The 14,112-nt window shown below is 45.0% G+C and overlaps 1 protein-coding gene across 2 annotated transcripts in view; it reads left to right on the top strand.

Moving 5' to 3' along the window:
- The window catches only part of AFG3L2 (AFG3 like matrix AAA peptidase subunit 2), a 217,583-nt gene that overhangs the window by 95,817 nt on the left and 107,654 nt on the right, over nt 1-14,112 (top strand). For both annotated transcript variants that reach the window (XM_078687596.1, XM_078687597.1), the window contains one exon: nt 9,637-9,774. In XM_078687596.1, coding sequence (XP_078543722.1) covers nt 9,637-9,774 — 138 coding nt within the window. The remainder of the gene's footprint in view (nt 1-9,636; nt 9,775-14,112) is intronic.

The following is a 14,112-nucleotide window of genomic DNA, read 5'->3' on the forward strand; positions in this document are numbered from 1 at the left end:
CCCTGCCCCTTGTTGATAAGAAGAATAAATGGTTCCCTGGGAACAAGTCTGCCGGGAAGGCTCCGATGAAGTACTATGAGTGCCAGCAGGAATGCACTACAAAAGGAATGCCAAGTGTCCCAAGCGGGCACAGCCCCCCACTGGTGTGCATTCTCTGTGTTTGGCTAGTGTAGCGCTTGGGAAGGAAATTGCCCCAGATAGTTTTGGGAGGAGTGTTGAATTGACCCTAGTGACCCTGGGTGATGAAAAGATGAAACAGCGAATCCACATGCCTGACAATACTAAAAGGTACAGTTTGTGTGTGTCCATTAATGGGCAGAGGGTGAAGGCTCTGAGAGACATAGGAGCCAACATGACAAACCATCATGTATCAACTGGTGTCTTCAGAACAGGTAGTATCTAACATGGTCCACCAAGTTGTTGCTGCTGACAACTGTGAGAGCCACTACCCTGTGTCTCTGATTCCCTTTGAGTAGAGGAGGTACGCAGATCTGCTGACGGTAGATTTGAGTCCATCAAAGCCTGTGGATTGTCTGCTGGGTAACGACCTGGAACACACCATCTGGAAGGAGGTGGAGCTCAGGTCACACTTGGAGATGATGGGGTTGTCTGAGTGGGTGTGCCTGACCACACAGTCCATGGCAGATCATGAGGATGGTCAGAAGGACCTGGAGCCTGGAAGAATGGCCTAGGTACTTGGCAAAAATAGGAAGGACAAGGGGCACTGGTTACCCACTCTTGAAATTCCCACGGTCCCGGAGGAGGACACCCCAGTACTTTCTGGTAAAGAACTTTGTAAACTGCCTGAGCTTACCAATTGGAAAGAGGAAGGGGGTCCCTCCAGGGAAGAATTCTACAAGGATCAGAAAGAGTGCCCTACTTTTGAGGGTCTTGGGCGTCAGGCTGAGGCCCAGGCAGCTGGTGATGCCTCTGGGTAGCACCTGATCTACTGGGAGAATGATCTGCTGTATAGTGAGCCTAAGGTTCCTGAGCCTGGTGCAACAAATATGTTGGTGGTACCCCAGCGCTTTAAGACCTTCCTACTGGGTCTGGCTCATGATGTGCCACTGGCAGTTCATTTGGGGCAAGACAAGACCTTTGCAGGCTTGTCCCCCAATTTTATTGGCTTCAAATGAGGAAGGCCTCAGATGCGTTCTGTATGTCCTGTGCTACCTGCCAGGTGAGTGCCAAGTCTGGGGGGGTTGCAAATCCCCCTGCACCCTTTCCCTGTCATTGTCACCCCTTTTGATCGAGTTACCATCAACATTGTGGGGCCTCTCGATACCAAGGCAGCCATGGGCAACAGATTCATTCTGGTCTTGGTGGAACATGGCACCCGAACGCTAGCCTTCTGAGAACAGTGACTGCACCTGTTGTGGCCAGGGCATTGATGGGGATCTTTACCCATGTGGATTTCCCCAAGGAGGTGGTATTTGAACGAGGTACCAACTTCATGCCCAACTACATGAAGGTGCGCACTTGTAACATGGCAGAACTCTTCTCTTGGCGTGTGAAACTCCCTAGCCCATGACAGAGGTGTAGCTGCCCGGAGGCTACCACCCATGGAAAAATGGTTTGGCAGCAGCTTCTCCTTTGTCCATGATACCAGCCTGTCTGTAAAAACAAAAGAGAAGCCCCTTTTGAGTGAGACCACCGTTTGCCCCTCAAAGGTGGCTTCCCCTTTGAAGCTCTCCTTCTGGCTCACACTCCGTTTGGCCTTCCTTCCAGGAGGAGGTCACACCTGATCCAACAGCAGCCCCTTTGTGCTGCGTCTTGGGAGTCTTTTACACCTCCCCCAGGAGGGCAGAAGGCTGTCTAGAGGATAATAGCTTTTGTGCAACTGTAAATAGCCACTTGAAGCTTTTGGGCAACAAAGTGGCAACTTTCTAAAGTGCCTTTTGTGCAAAAGTTATATTAAATGTGCCTTGAGCAACAAGTCAGGTTTAATGCACTAATTCTTTTGATACCTTGAAGTACCATAGTTTGTAGTCCCATTCAGAAGTTGTCAGCATGTAACTCTGTACCCGCTGATGCAACTACTAGCCTTTCCACAGTAAAAATGAGAATGCAGGGTTTTTACTGTCAGGACCTGTGAAAACACATTTCCCACCTGTAAATAAACAGCACCCTTAGGGCTAATTAGAGCTGCCTTAGGGATCACATATATATTAAAAAGGATGGTTTGGACTTTGGCATTGCTTTAAATGGCAACGTTCAGTTAGCAGTTTAGAAACTGCTCAACCAGTCTGCAATGGCAGTCTGGGAGACCTGCTTTACTTTGTCATACTTGTGGTGGCAACATCACTGCTGCAGTCCACGAGGGACACGTTCACTTACAGGTCCTGGGTTCCACAGGTACTATAGACAGGGACGTATGTTAAGTTATTGCAATTGGGTATAGAGCAATTAAACAAATACATTTTAAAGAGTCAGATCACTGGCACCGAGGCCTGTTTGACAGGACTAAGTGGAATTACAGTGTCTAAAAACCAGCAACATCAGTCCAGAGTAACCAGAAAGTAGGGCCAAAGGTGAGGGTGAAGCCTGCCAAAAGCCATTTCTTAACAAACATTTTATAGACAAATGTACTAGGATGGTGGAGAGTCAGACTACCTCCTATCTTTTCTGACATACCCTGATTTGCTCCCAGTGGGCTCTATAACCTGCAAGTTCAATGCCAGTGCTTACAATAGCAACGCCAGAGAGGCCGTAAGCTTTACTGACCAGGGGGTGCAGCCAACACCATTGCTCAAGGGTGGCTGTAGTACTCATAAAGAAACTGGAAGACTGGTGTCATCTGATACTTAAGAGGCAGAAACATTTTTAACCAAAAGGGAAGAGGCCCTACTAGCATCCCCTTATAAAATTCCCCAAGCCCTTCTCAAGTTGGGTCCTCTCATTCCCATCACTAGGGGTATGGTGCACACTGTGAGCAGCATGGTGGCTACATGTTGTCTGTCTAGGTGAATGTGTGTGAATGGTGTGTCCAGTAAAGGACTGTTGAGGTTTCTGGTTGGCAGAGAATGCACCCTGTACTAGCTGGAACCACAATCCTAATCAGGGTGAGTCAAATACACAGCCTAAATTAACCTGTACTCACCCTCTGGCAACTTGGCACAGAGCAGTCCGGCTTAACTTAAGAGGCAATGTGTAAAGTATTTTTACACTCTTTAATTACAGTAACACAATGAAAACACCACAAAAAGACTCCACACCAATTTAGAACAATAGATAATATTTATCTGAGCAAAACAAGCCCACGACTACAAAAGCCCAATCTGTAGAAGTCAAAATATACATTTTTAAAGATTAAATCCAAAAACAGTGCTTAGCAATCAATAGCGCTCAAAGGTTACTTGAGGTCGTGCTACATGGGGGTAGATCCAAAAACAGTGCTTATCAATTAATATCTCTCAAATGTTACTTGAGGTCGTACTACCTGGGGGTAAATCCAAAGTTCGGGCCAACCGCGATGGAGGGCAGGCCGGCTACAGGGCCTGCTGAAAAAGTAGCCTGTATGGAGCAATCATTGGCATCAAGGACTCCCTGCGTCCGTGCCGATCCACTCAGTCAGGTCGATGCGTGGGAGTCGAGCATCCTAGTTTGTATCAAAGGATTGGTGCGGAGTTGAAGTCAAGCCTCGCAGTGAGGTCTTCGGATCGGCTCTGCGTCGTCAGCGAACATTGCAGTCAGGATCCGCATTGTCACCGAATCAGCTCTGTGTTGGAATCGGAGAGCACTGTGTCAGGTCCAATCAGCCTAAGGGGTCACTGGGTCAATTTTTGCAGAAAACCGCTTCAGAAGCCACCTTTGATCCCCAGGGCTGGAGGGGGCACCTCAGGGAAGGGTAGGACTCACAGATGGCAGAGTACAGAAGCACCAGAAGAGTTGTAAGAAGTCTTTTGTAACCCTGAGACTTCAGATACCAGGAGGCAAGCCAACAAGCCCTCGGAGAAACTTGGGTTCAAGGATGTAGAGAGCAGGTTCAGTTCCCCTCACTCCCAGGCAAGAAACCAGAGGAAGAAGAATTATTTTTGTTACAGTCAATCTGAAAAGCTTCCATTCTGAGGTTAGGAGGACAGTGACTAGTTAGAATAAGTATAATTGATTTATTATGGACTATTTTTTTTTATTTCCCCAGCACTTTAATTTTCTTTGTTTTCGCCATGTTAGTAAAATATACAGGAATTGGCCATGGAGTAACCCCAAGTAATGAAATATTCATCAGACAAATGAAGATACAAATGAAGAGTTCATCATTATTGACTTAACATTGATACTTTCATATGAAAATGTGATGTTTCAAAGATTGTTTGAGAAGATAGTGTGCACAGAAGCAGTTATTTGAAGAGATGTCAGTCAGTAGAAGCGCCATTAACCAGATGAATATAAAGAACCAAGGGGCTATTTATATAAGGTGCAGAAATTGTATGATTTTAACATGAATGGCTTCACAGAACATTGAGTCTCTGTAAAACGAGATGAGTTGAATTGACAGGGCATGACGTGTCTCTGAAGTGCATGAAATGATGCCCAAATGCGCAACTCTTGATGTATCAAAATGTTCCTGAATACAAGAAAGAAACCAAACTTGGGCTGTTAAGTTGAAAAGGTGGGTCTGAGAGCTGCACACTTCCTTGTGCATTGAAACCTTAGTGATAATTTTCACATTTCCTTTAAGAGCCGCAACTTCCAATATTATGAGGAGATACTGAGACAGAGAAATGAGAAGGCAGCCATTTTGTCGGTCTCCAGTCGACATTGTCTCGCTGTTATTCTGTGTGTGTCTGACTGTTTTTACTTACATTTTCCCCCTACCTTTTAAGGGCATACTCTTTTGACAAGTATTTTGTGGAATCATTAGCTAATTCTCTATACATTTGACCAACATATATTCTAGCTCTCTGCTTTTGTATTTGGGAAAATAATGTGCAGTTTTGCTCTTTCAAGTTTGAGAAAACTGCGCCAAAAATGTGTAACCATTTCTAGGCTAATTATCAGAAACCTCTCTGATAACACTTCCCAGCATCTTGGTCAATATTTTGGATTCTTAACTTTTCTGGCTTTAATGTGCATATGCTACATTCATTTTCACAATACACCCACATCCTTTGACTTTGCCAATGCTTTTTCCTATTGAGAGGGTCTGTGAACCCATGCCATTGACCTTTATGTTTTTTTAGAAATTATTTAATGTTTAGTTGGTCTCAACGCTGAGGGAGGGGCTCATTGTGAGACACAGTGCAGAATGCGTACTTTACATCCAACCTAAAATTGGAAGTGCCCAATATTAAGTAACACCCTCATCTACTTCAACATCCACAGTGAGACCAGCCCTGCCAAGTATTATGCGTCAGGGGTTAGACTAACGATTTTTAGTGTGGTGGTCGGCATCACTGCACTATTAGTGCCTTGACACCGTCTGCAGCAAACTGCAGGCACAAGCCGGCCAGGAGAGAGTGGCAGCGACGGACGAGAGGACTCAAGAGCTGCCTTAAAATAGCAGTGTGTTGATTTCTACTGTGCTGCTGTGGCGAGACCCACACTCTGCTTACTGGCCTCAGTAAGTTTAATTTCACAGACTGTCACTACATGATTTTTTTTTATTTTTTTTTATTGCAGATACACAGAAAATACCAGTAATCAAACAGTATTCCAGCTATTCACCGTTTGTAGTGCACAAGATAGGCGGTAGAGCAACACACGGCCATTTAGCCCACAACCCGAAGGTCGGGCGGCAAATATCGTTAGAGCGCTGGAAATACAAACTCAGAAGCAAGTGTGAACATCTAACAAACGTTCCGAGCATCTGCTTTCCTTTTTTAATCCCTTCCCTCCCCCTGAAAAACAGACAAACAATTTGCGAAAGAAATTAACATCTAGCAAGCATGCCCATATCCAGCAACATCCCCACATTCCCAGTATCATAACTCTCCCTCCTCCCTCCTGGCTCCGTAACAGAGTGGCACCATCCAGGCAGCAAGTCGTTGTGCCTCCCCAGTACACTGTCACTACATGATTAAGCAGCCTGCAACTGCAGTCTTCTCAGCTGTTGGTTGCATTGAATCATTCAGACCTGCCTTTGCTGCCTCAGAGGCTGTACCATCATGTCTTGTGGCCTGTCTGTCACTACATGATGATCCTATTCGAAGAAGTCTGTCAGTGTCATTACCCTGGCAGTGCCGGGCCCTACGTGAATCTGGGGGAGGGAGTCACCTGGTTGTTTTTCAGCTACTGGCGCCACCCTACGGCTGGGTTGCTGGCCTTGTTATTAATAATAATAATAATAATAACATGTATGAGTGAGAGAACGAAAGGTGATGACCTGCTACAACGATCCCTGAGAGTGTCTAGAGTGTTGTGTTTTGGGGTGCCAAATCACTTGTCTTATTATAAAGGTTAGGAGGGCAAGTGAGGCACTATTAGTTCGATTTGGGTCCATAGGTGCTGATGTGGTATGGTGACTCGGTCCCTACATATTGATGTTCTGTGGTCCTAGACAGTTCTGTTTCTAAGCAGAATCCCTGCTACAACCCAAGCCTGTCCAATTCACCCCACTGCCCTCCATTCCACCCCACTCCACTCCACTCCAATCCAGTCCACACCACTCCAGTCCACCCCACCGCGTCCACCCCACTCCGGTCCACCCCCTCTGTCCACCCCCTCTGTCCACCTCACTCCAGTCCACCCCACTCCGTCCACCCCACTCCGTCCACCCCACTCCGTCCACCCCACTCCAGTCCACCCCACTCCGTCCACCCCACCCCGTCCACCCCACTCCGTCCACCCCACCCCGTCCACCCCACTCCAGTCCACCCCACTCTAGTCCACCCCACTCCAGTCCACCCCACTCCAGTCCACCCCACTCCAGTCCACCCCACCCCGTCCACCCCACCCCATCCAGCCCACTCCAGTCCACCCCACTCCGTCCACCCCACTCCAGTCCACCCCACTCCAGTCCACCCCACTCCAGTCCACCCCACTCCAGTCCACCCCACTCCAGTCCACCCCACTCCGTCCACCTCACTCCAGTCCACCCCATTCCACTACAGTCCACCCCACTCTACTCCGGTCACCCTCACTCTACTCCAGTCACCCTCACTCTACTCCAGTCACCCTCACTCTACTCCAGTCACCCTCACTCTACTCCAGTCACCCTCACTCTACTCCAGTCACCCTCACTCTACTCCAGTCACCCTCACTCTACTCCAGTCACCCTCACTCTACTCCAGTCACCCTCACTCTACTCCAGTCACCCTCACTCTACTCCAGTCACCCTCACTCTACTCCAGTCACCCTCACTCTACTCCAGTCACCCTCACTCTACTCCAGTCACCCTCACTCTACCCTAGTCACCCTCACTCTACTCCAATCCACCCCACTCTACCCAAGTCCACCCGCTCCACCCCAATCCAATCCACTCCACCCCAGTTCAGTCCACCCCACTCAGTCCAATCCATCCAACTACATTCCACTCCAGTCCCTGCACTGTTGGAGAGTGGTAGTGAGGCAATCCGTGGAAAAAGAGGTTGATGGGGGTGCCAAAAAAGATTGTCGCATCGGCCGCCTCCAGCGCTAATGCAGGACCTGAGCGAATGAGTCAGTGATATCGGTCACAGTGCTGTTCGAGATTGAGATCATACTAATGTGGTAGCACTGTATAGATAGAGGAAAGGAGTTGAATTTCAAACTTAAGTTGTGATAAAAGGAGTGTATGTAGCCAAGTTAAAATGGGCTAGTAATTTTACACTGACTGTTTGGAGCCACCAATGAATGTCCTAATTTGTCCCTGTTACTACAAGCAGCTCAGCTGCGGTGCTCAGAAGAGGTGTGAAAGAAGTCATGTAGGATGTGAAGAGGTTGTGCAAGTCAGTGGAAGAGTTTTCACTTTTAGAGAAGGGTGCTGGAGTAATATGTGCACGGCAGAAAGCTGAAGAAGAGTTGGGTATTGGTGTTGGCACCTGTTGAGGGGCGTTCCAATGAGGTTTCAGAATGCATCTCAATCGCTGCAGATCCGGTCTGTTTCTGTGTAGCCAGAGAAGAAAGAAACTGAATCCTGGCTCGCTCAACGGAAATAGTGACTTGTGTATATAGTGCTATGAGGTCCCAGCCTGCGACTGGAAGCACTTGCGTTTCTTGTTGCTCAAATAGGTGTCATTTCTGACATTTATCTGTTTCCATGGACTTCATTGCTTGGTTTTGCTCGCAAGAAAGTATCACTTTAAGTGTCACACATTTGGTCTCTGAATGTTCCTCATAAGTACACTGAAACGTCACATATAAGCAATCTGAAACCTTGGCAGCTATGAGCGACCATTTCGAAATGAGCTCTCTTGAACCAGTCATTAGCTTCAACCATTTTGCCGTATACTGTCTTACTAAAACATCTCCTTTTAATTTTAAACCCAAAATATGAACATTGTCCGCGCAGGGGAATAACATGCGCCTTCTTACTGCCCATAGCCCCGCTCTCTTCTGGTGCATCGTCTTTGATCTCAGGGATGGCTCAGATATCCTGAGGAATATTACTGCTTTGGGTCTTGGGTAGTTATATTGAGGGCTGCACCCCTGTATATGTATTTTGGTGATTATGACTGATAATGCTTTATTGCATGCTGTCTTTTCTCTATTGTAAAAAGCTGTTTTCCCTACCTCTAGTACTGTATGTGCTTTGTCTTCGGTTTTCACCACTAGAGGCCACAAGATGGCGTCAAACTGCAACAATAGCCTTTATTGAGTTTGTGGCAATGGAAATGTCTAAATAAATGTGTTTTTATCACTTAAGAATGAAACGCTAGAATCGCTTAAATATGTCGGGGATTCTGCGTCTTTAATTCATAATTACAGTCGCATGTGTACATCTTAGTAGGCTTTGAATTTCTTAAAATGTGTGTTCGCGTTGAGAACAGACGTGACAGAGTTTTTTTTAAATCTAATATCCACAACTAAAGGCATCAACAGATCTAAAAAAACAACTGAAATACTCAGTTTGGCTTCTTGTAACTGTGTGGTGCTGGGATTGAAGGAAGCGTTAAAGTGACCGTTCTGTTTTTTGTTGTTGTTGATTTTGAGAGACTATCTGTCTATTGCAACAATGTCATTTAATTTTTCACTTTTTATTGGGAGCGATGAAATAATTTCCGGACAGCAAAAATGTCTATGCTTACATTCCTAATTCTCTAATGTGTATGTGTGTGTATATGTATATATATATATATATATATTTATTTTTTAAATATTTTTTTAAGCTAAAAGCCCACTGTTGCCTGTTTATCGACATGGAAGTTTTTGCTTTATTTGGTGATGTTTTTCGTATCATTTTAAAAGTGTCCACGAATGGGCAGCGAACTTCAAAGGTTACGAATTTAAAATATCCGTGATGGTAAGAAGCTGAAAAGTTATTTATCTGTTGGAACAATTTGTCTAAGTTTATATACCTGAACCTCTGAGTAGACTTACGACCCCGGGAGATGCTGTTCCGGAGGTTACTTAATCGGTGTCTGCTTTGGTTGCCAATAGATCTTATCAAATTTGAGAAAGAACAGGATGCCTTTAACCTTCGCAATGGAATTGATAATTTCATTATAAATGTATGTATTATTTTATTTATATTGCCCATGTCTGCTCTTCTTTCAGGGGGCCATTTTGACCGGTCCTCCAGGCACAGGAAAAACCTTGCTGGCCAAGGCCACAGCAGGGGAAGCAGACGTGCCCTTTATCACAGTCAATGGGTCTGAATTCTTGGAGATGTTTGTCGGCGTGGGCCCAGCCAGAGTAAGTACTCGTACAGATTTGTGGCTGCAGCGTGGCCGGGGGGGAGGGGGGGGGGGCTTTTTAATGACGTCTTTTGAATGTTAGAGTTATACTGCAGCAAGAAGAAGTTATGCATTTTGTATTCCTATTTCACAACACCTTTTTAGGTCTCGCCTAGCGAACGCATGCGCTGCTTCACCTTGGCGAGACTATTGTTGTGGGTTTGGTGCTCGAAGGGAGACAAACCATGTGCGCCCACGGACAGGTGATGTGCACGCGCATGGCGTCTCCTCTCTGCCTCACCGCACACTTGTTTTCTCGTGTTACAGAGTTATATTTCTAATAATAAAATGCAGCGTCTCCTCTCTGCCTCACCGCGCGCTTGTTTTCTCATGTTACAGAGTGATATCAATAATAATAAAATGCTAATAAAAACAGCAAAAAAATTGGGATAATTATCCAATGGATGCACATCAAATGCGTTTATTTGGCTTCCAGTACCCCCGGCATCAATTTCAATGAGCTAGCAGTACCATCGGCATCATTTTCAAGGCGCTGGCTGTTATCCATTTATATTCTTTTTTCAACAGCGCTTGACTGTTTACCTTGCCGCTTCTCCTGAGCTTCCCTACTGTGATATTCACAATTTAACCGCATTTCACCCCCTTTCAAATGTTCTACCTATATACATTAAGGAAGCATCTTTCCAAAAAGCCATCCTATCTCTGAGATTACTAATTATACTGGAGGCTCGTCAACTGCTTCTCTTTGCCTTTTAAGGCAGAAATAGTACAGCAACGTGACTGCAAGGTCACACGGTTCTACTGGGCATAAAGTGAAATGAAAATGTAATGAGTCTTATGGCTCCCAACTAAATGGCACTTATTTTACTTACTTGACAGACTTCCTAACTGCCCTGTTAAATTTAGATACAGATGTATGGACTGTGCTCTGAACCCACTGCACTATCCTACGCATTCCAGATTGAATCTATCTGTATCTCTAGCTGTGTCTTCTGAGTCCTTAAAATTTGATCAAAACTAGGGGACGACAGAAATGGATCTGGAACAGACAATTGAGTGCTTTTTTGAAAAATAAGCAAATAAGTGTCAGGACCTTCGTCAGGAGATAAATGCAGCATGCACCACATATTACCAGCGCTGGCAATGACAGTATGAACACATGTACTAACCATCACACTTCTACAAGAGTGACATTTCACAGGTCCACAATGCTGCGAGAAATACTTGGGTGGCAGATATTAGTAATTTTAAGTTACATTGAATTAACAAACAACTGCTCTTGAGCGTGTCTCTTAATTGGACAAACAGCAACACCATGCCGGTATTGTAAATAGAACAAGCATTTGCAACGCAATAGGTCTCGCATTTACTCGAGTTTAAGCTATTGGTATTGTAAATGACAATGCCTTTTATTTATGATTTAAAAACAAAAACAGAATTAAAAGGCACCGTTATTTGCAATGTCAATAGCTCAAACTTGCGTAAATGCGTGATCTATTGCATTGCAAATGCTTATTTCTCCAGCTACGGTTTATACACTGCACATAGAACTTTGTCACCTACTAATTTCTTCACAATTATAGTTTAGTGCAGCATGTAGCCACTTGTGCACTTAGTTTGTGGTGTTCACAGTCTGTCTTCTATGAATGTTATTCTAAAGTTGTTTAAAATATTGTTTACCCATAACTTCGTAATGCTGTTGTTTTTAGAGTTAATTTTAATATTTTCCAGTGTGTTTTATGATCTTGTTTCACAGTTCGTTTATTTTGGAAAACCGTAGATCAACATTGTGTCTGCTTTTCATTTGCTATGGCGTTTACCATCACAATCATCAAGCACACATTTCTCAGCTAATATTCAAGGACACCGCAATAATTCTACTCTAAGCCCCACAATCTGAGTATCTAAGCTTCATTCGTCAGTTGTATGCCAATGCCACTGCCTCTGTGCGGTATGGCAGAAATGGGGAGTGCACGCAGTCATTCAAGATTGAGAAGGGAGTCAGGCAGGGCTGTGTCCTCGCCCCGTTTCTTTTTTCCATCTTCACCAACGGGGTGGAAGCGGCCCTGTCTGGCCTCGCCCTACATGTCCCAAAATTTGACAACATCTCCCAATTCTGGCATACGCTGATGATTCGATTTTAATCGCCAGGACTGGGATAGCCCTTCAAAAGTCTTATATCCGTGTATGCGTAATTTATGGCCTCATTCGACCTCAGGGTGAACGAATCTAAATCATTCATTATTAAAGCGGGAGCTCCTAGAAGCGTTAAAACACCATATTTCCATCTGGCCTAAAAAAGAATTGAGGTAGTTGATTCTTTCCCATACCTGGGGATCCTGTTTGATAACAAGCAATCCTGGAACAAACTAGTGGCAGCAAGGGCCCTTGGTATGGAAAGAGGAACCCAAGCCATAAAGGGCTTTGCTAAAAAAAATTAGGCGCCAGCCCTCTTAATACAATAAAAAAAACATATACCTAGCTAAAACTAAGGCGGTGGCAACCTATGGGGCCGGAGTGTGGTGAATAGCCCAAATCGATCAACTGCAGATAATGGAAGACACCTTTTTTAAGACCAGGGTCTCGTTACCACCGTCCACATCTAATTAGATTCTACACCTCGAATTGGGCCTCCCATATCTGTCTGACTTTATCAGAATGGCACCCATCCTGTTGTGGCTCTCGATTTGGCGAAGGGCCACCCTCAATCTAACCCAACGTATAATTGGTGATTACCTGGGGCTCGAGGGCCATAGCAGGATTGGTTGGCTCAGATGTGTAGAGATTGAATTGAATGTAATCGGGATGGGAGACCTCTTTAGGAACCCAACAGCCTGTATTAAGATCCCTAAATAGAAATTAATTAAACTTTTTTTTGCTGAAGGCCAACTGTGACCGCTGGGAAAAGAACAGGCATTCCCAGGCGCTTGCAGTCTATGACCAAATTCCACAAAGACCAGAGGAAGGCTACTGTTACCTTTCTTCCGTAACAGTAACAGTAGCCCAACACAAATTTATTCTGCTGTGCTTCCGCCTGAATTTAATTCCATTGATGTTGGGGTTCCCAGAGAAGAGGTACAAGTACGCAGATCTATGGCCCTGCTCCTGTGATAACTGTTCACCACAGTCTGACCTACATTTGGTCTTTTTTTGTACGTTTTATCTTAACTAAAGAAAAAGGTTCCCCCTCCCAATTCTAAGGCAGAAACATTTCTATCAATGCAGAGTGGCACTGCATTTTTTGAAAGCGCTCTCGAACCCCCATGTCTGCTATCTTGTAGCCTCCTTTTTATGGGCCTGTTGGAGGAATAGAAGGGCCAGGGATTTACTATGATGAATTAAGACTCTTAATCTTCCCGAATTAAATTGTACAGCCGATTATGGTTTTAATAACCCATTTTAAAAGTTTAATAAGGTTTTAAAAATGATTCATGCTTTTTTACTAAATGAGTTTTAATGTGATTTAATCGATGAATTTGTGCTTTTATGATCTGTCTGTACATAGATCGAATAAAGATTTAAAAGAAAGAAAGAGTATCTAAGACTTTGGATGTGGGATACTGTGTAATATGGCATTTTCCCATGCCTTTTACGGTTCTGACAGCAGGCAGGTTTTCCCTGGTTCCACCATGTGTGAAGCAAACACAAGGAGATGATGGGCAAAGCGCTGAAACCTTTCAGACACTGTCACAGATCTGGGTTGAATCCATCATCATTCTTTAGCTCACTGTGACACCCCAGTTCAGACCCAGTCATATGCAAATCGGTCTTGGCCCAGTACCTCATGTGAACACAAGGAGATGATGGGCAAAGCGCTGAAACCTTTCAGACACTGTCACAGATCTGGGTTGAATCCATCATCATTCTTTAGCTCACTGTGACACCCCAGTTCAGACCCAGTCATATGCAAATCGGTCTTGGCCCAGTACCTCATGTGAACAGTCCAGCCTGAACTGCCAAGCCAGGTCCTCTATGGACCGGAAAACAGCATCCTGGGACCGGTTTCGGGGAAACACCCCGCAGCCAGGCTAGCTTGAATCCAGTGGCAAAGTGAGCAAGCGACCCACATCTGTGCATACTATGCCAACTTAGGGCGAACACAGCAAACACAAGGAGATGATAGATGGAGCGCTGAAACTTTTCAGACACTCACCTCCAGTCACAGATCTGGGTTGAATCCATCATCGTTCATCATGTTTGTACCCGCATAACCAGTACTGATTTTGCAGCCCTGTTAAGATCCAGTACAGGGGGGTACTTGTGACCTAGCTGATCCAGTTTATTTTGGAGTTTTACATGGCACCAACATGGTGGGTTTTAGACACTTAAAAGCTAG

The sequence above is a fragment of the Lissotriton helveticus genome, chromosome 4_1 (assembly GCF_964261635.1).
Source record: "Lissotriton helveticus chromosome 4_1, aLisHel1.1, whole genome shotgun sequence".
NCBI lineage: Eukaryota > Metazoa > Chordata > Amphibia > Caudata > Salamandridae > Lissotriton > Lissotriton helveticus.